The sequence below is a fragment of the Haliotis asinina genome, unplaced genomic scaffold (genome assembly GCF_037392515.1).
Source record: "Haliotis asinina isolate JCU_RB_2024 unplaced genomic scaffold, JCU_Hal_asi_v2 scaffold_24, whole genome shotgun sequence".
In the NCBI taxonomy this organism is placed as follows: Eukaryota; Metazoa; Mollusca; class Gastropoda; order Lepetellida; family Haliotidae; genus Haliotis; species Haliotis asinina.
The window spans coordinates 52,345-56,108 of NW_027133896.1; the positions used below are offsets into that span (position 1 = coordinate 52,345).

General features: G+C 44.4%; 1 protein-coding gene across 1 annotated transcript; it reads left to right on the top strand.

Annotated features, from left to right (window-relative positions):
- The first annotated feature begins 2,076 nt into the window (after positions 1 to 2,076).
- Positions 2,077 to 3,144, top strand: LOC137269986 (rho GTPase-activating protein 17-like). The gene has a single exon (XM_067803817.1). It carries the CDS (start codon positions 2,077 to 2,079, stop codon positions 3,142 to 3,144), a length of 1,068 nt encoding a protein of 355 aa, XP_067659918.1.
- Positions 3,145 to 3,764: the final 620 nt, after the last annotated feature.

The following is a 3,764-nucleotide window of genomic DNA, read 5'->3' on the forward strand; positions in this document are numbered from 1 at the left end:
CAAAACAGGTATCCGAATAATACGGTAGGCTAGTAGGAGGTGGAGTACAGGGAGTTGAAAATCTGGAATCGTCTCAGAATCCTCTCAGCCAGTGTCTTTGCTGTATGCATGATTCCGTTTGTAATTAACACAGTACACCTGTAGCTCACTTGCAACACAGTTTATTTACATAAAGGCAGCCTTCTTAACATATAACAATCATATACAATCAGGCCTCATTATTTGAAAAATAATATATGTCAGTTTTCATGATTAACTTGATTTGGTTTGAGCCAAAGTTACAGTTAGTTACACTTACACCACAGAATATTAGCTTTACATTGGAGGAAAACCTGTACACACCTACCATACAAACAGTGAACAAATCATCAAAACTGGACTCAAAAACACCACCAAACAAAAATCTCCAAAATAGAAAAAACAAACTTCCCAAACTGCAACAATATCCTCTAAAACCGAAAAAAATGCTATGTAATTGAAAACTGAAATGGGAAAGAAAACTCAGCTACAAATATCACTTGAGAAAGGTTGCAGTCATAGAAACCCGAAACGGCATAAATATTGTCAAAGATGGTGGTGTGGAGAGAAGAACAGGCTTTGGCCAATATGTTTTTCATAACAATGAGTCTAATCTTGAAAATGGATGATTTCTTCAGTCCCGGTGAGTGCCGGTTTAGACAGTTTCCACTGTACTTCTCAGTGGCAGACTTTTTGCCTGTTTGTTGATTTGCTCACCGTTTGTATGGCAGGCCTCCTGAAGGGAAGGTGAAAAGATACTTGATGTTACCTCAAAACCACAAGCAGAACTTGTGAATTGTCAGACCACGTCTCTAAAATTGGGCTAATCTGGGACGTGCAGATGATACATTACTTTTCAGTATGTTCTTGTAGGTACTGACAGATTCTAACTTGATCAAACATGTTAAAATATGCATAATCTGAAAATATATTTCTTGACTTGCATCTCATCAGCACCATGTTAATCACTGCTCCTGTTTTAAATTATAACACATATTTCACAGAGTTTTGAATTAAAAAAATCATGAGTTCAAACTCCACCATGGGGAATGGTGGAAGCAACAACACTATTTGTGCAAGTTGACACATCAGGATCTGTAAAATATTAATTACCTCCCTTACACACAAAAACATCAGTGATTTCCTTTCACTCTCCAGGATATCAACAACTCCCTACAAGTTGTGAGGGCTCATCAATTTCCTCACATCCTGAAAGACACCATAAACCTCTGTCAAAACCCCTCACACATTCAAGGGCACATCAACTTCCTAACAAAGCCAAGGGAACATCAACCCTCTCCCTCTCATAAGGGCACTATCATCTTCCTGACGTCCTCAAGGAAACATAATCTCAAGTACACTGGGCACCATCTACTCTTTCACGCCTTCCAGGGCACATCAACTCCCTCCCAAACCCATGGGTACTTTCAAATCCCTCTCCCTCTCATAAGAGATCGATCATCTCCCTTGGGAACATAATCACATGTAAACAGGGCACCATACACTCCCCTCAAGGGCACATCAACTCCCTCGAAGGGAACTTTCAACTCTCTCTCATGAGGGCACTATCATCTCCCTGACTTCCTCAGGGAACATAATCTCCAGTTCACAGAGCACCATCTACTCTTTCACGCCTTCCAGGGCACATCAACTCCCTTCCAAACCCATGGGTACTTTCAAATCCCTCTCAATCTCATAAGAGATCGATAATCACACGTAAACAGGGCACCATATACTCCCCTCAAGGGCACATCAACTCCCTCCAAGGGAACTTTCAACTCTCTCTCATGAGGGCACGATCATCTCCCTGACTTCCTCAGGGAACATAATCTCCAGTTCACAGAGCACCATCTTCTCTTTCACGCCTTCCAGGGCACATCAACTCCCTTCCAAACCCATGGGTACTTTCAAATCCCTCTCACTCATAAGGGCCCTGTGAACTCTCTGACCCCAGGTACTATCAACTCATGCAAAGCTTCATGAGCAACCTCAACCTTCTTACACTCACCAGAGCTCAATCAACTCTCTTGCACCTATAATGGCATAATCAACTCACTTATGTCATCAAGTGCTCATCAACTCTCCCACCCACGAGGGCATGTCAACTCCTCATCACCCAGCCCAATCAACTCATCAACTCTCCCACCCACGAGGGCATGTCAACTCCTCATCACCCAGCCCAATCAACTCATCAACTCTCCCACCCACGAGGGCATGTCAACTCCTCATCACCCAGCCCAATCAACTCATCAACTCTCCCACCCACGAGGGCATGTCAACTCCTCATCACCCAGCCCAATCAACTCATCAGCTCTCCCACCCACGAGGGCATGTCAACTCCTCATCACCCAGCCCAATCAACTCATCAACTCTCCCACCCACGAGGACATGTCAACTCCTCATCACCCAGCCCAATCAACTCATCAGCTCTCCCACCCACGAGGGCATGTCAACTCCTCATCACCCAGCCCAATCAACTCATCAACTCTCCCACCCACGAGGGCATGTCAACTCCTCATCACCCAGCCCAATCAACTCATCAACTCTCCCACCCACGAGGACATGTCAACTCCTCATCACCCAGCCCAATCAACTCATCAACTCTCCCACTCACGAGGACATGTCAACTCCTCATCACCCAGCCCAATCAACTCATCAACTCTCCCACCCACGAGGGCATGTCAACTCCTCATCACCCAGCCCAATCAACTCATCAACTCTCCCACCCACGAGGGCATGTCAACTCCTCATCACCCAGCCCAATCAACTCATCAACTCTCCCACCCACGAGGGCATGTCAACTCCTCATCACCCAGCCCAATCAACTCATCAACTCTCCCACCCACGAGGGCATGTCAACTCCTCATCACCCAGCCCAATCAACTCATCAACTCTCCCACCCACGAGGGCATGTCAACTCCTCATCACCCAGCCCAATCAACTCATCAACTCTCCCACCCACGAGGACATGTCAACTCCTCATCACCCAGCCCAATCAACTCATCAGCTCTCCCACCCACGAGGGCATGTCAACTCCTCATCACCCAGCCCAATCAACTCATCAACTCTCCCACCCACGAGGGCATGTCAACTCATCACCCAGCCCAATCAACTCATCAACACTAATCTGTTTTCACCGACAATTTTGATACGTAGCACAATATTTTTATTATTTACCGATGGTCTTCTCTTATGTTGCAGCACACTCTTATTTCACTTATTACAAATATTTAATAACAATATAGCCTTGTATACCACCCTCAAGTTTTATCCATAAACTTTTAGAAACGTGCCGTTGTTTTGTTGTTTTCGTGTGATTTTGTAGAGTTCCAGAATTATGCTTTTATATACATTTGAAATGGCTTTACAGAATCGTTCTAACGCAGTAACATTTTCTATAGGTAGCACAAATGGAGACGTTGGGCAAACATTACAATTTAGTATTGACAGTGGAGTGAGTCTCAAGTACAAGAACTGACGTGAAGATTCAACGTTTTCTGTTCTGTACTGTCATCAAGAGGAAATGTTCCGTCACAACAACAACTTTTTGTCCGTTGTTTCGAATTTATACAGGGACAACTTAGAGACTTTCCGTCGCAAATTGCAATTTGCCCGACAGTGGCGACAATCCTTGTACTTCTCTAATTGTCACTTCATTTTCGGGAAGGGGTGTTTCAAAATATTTGGATAGCTTCGTCAATCAGGTTACTGTTTTTATGGAAGTCGAGACACCAGTACTTCATGGA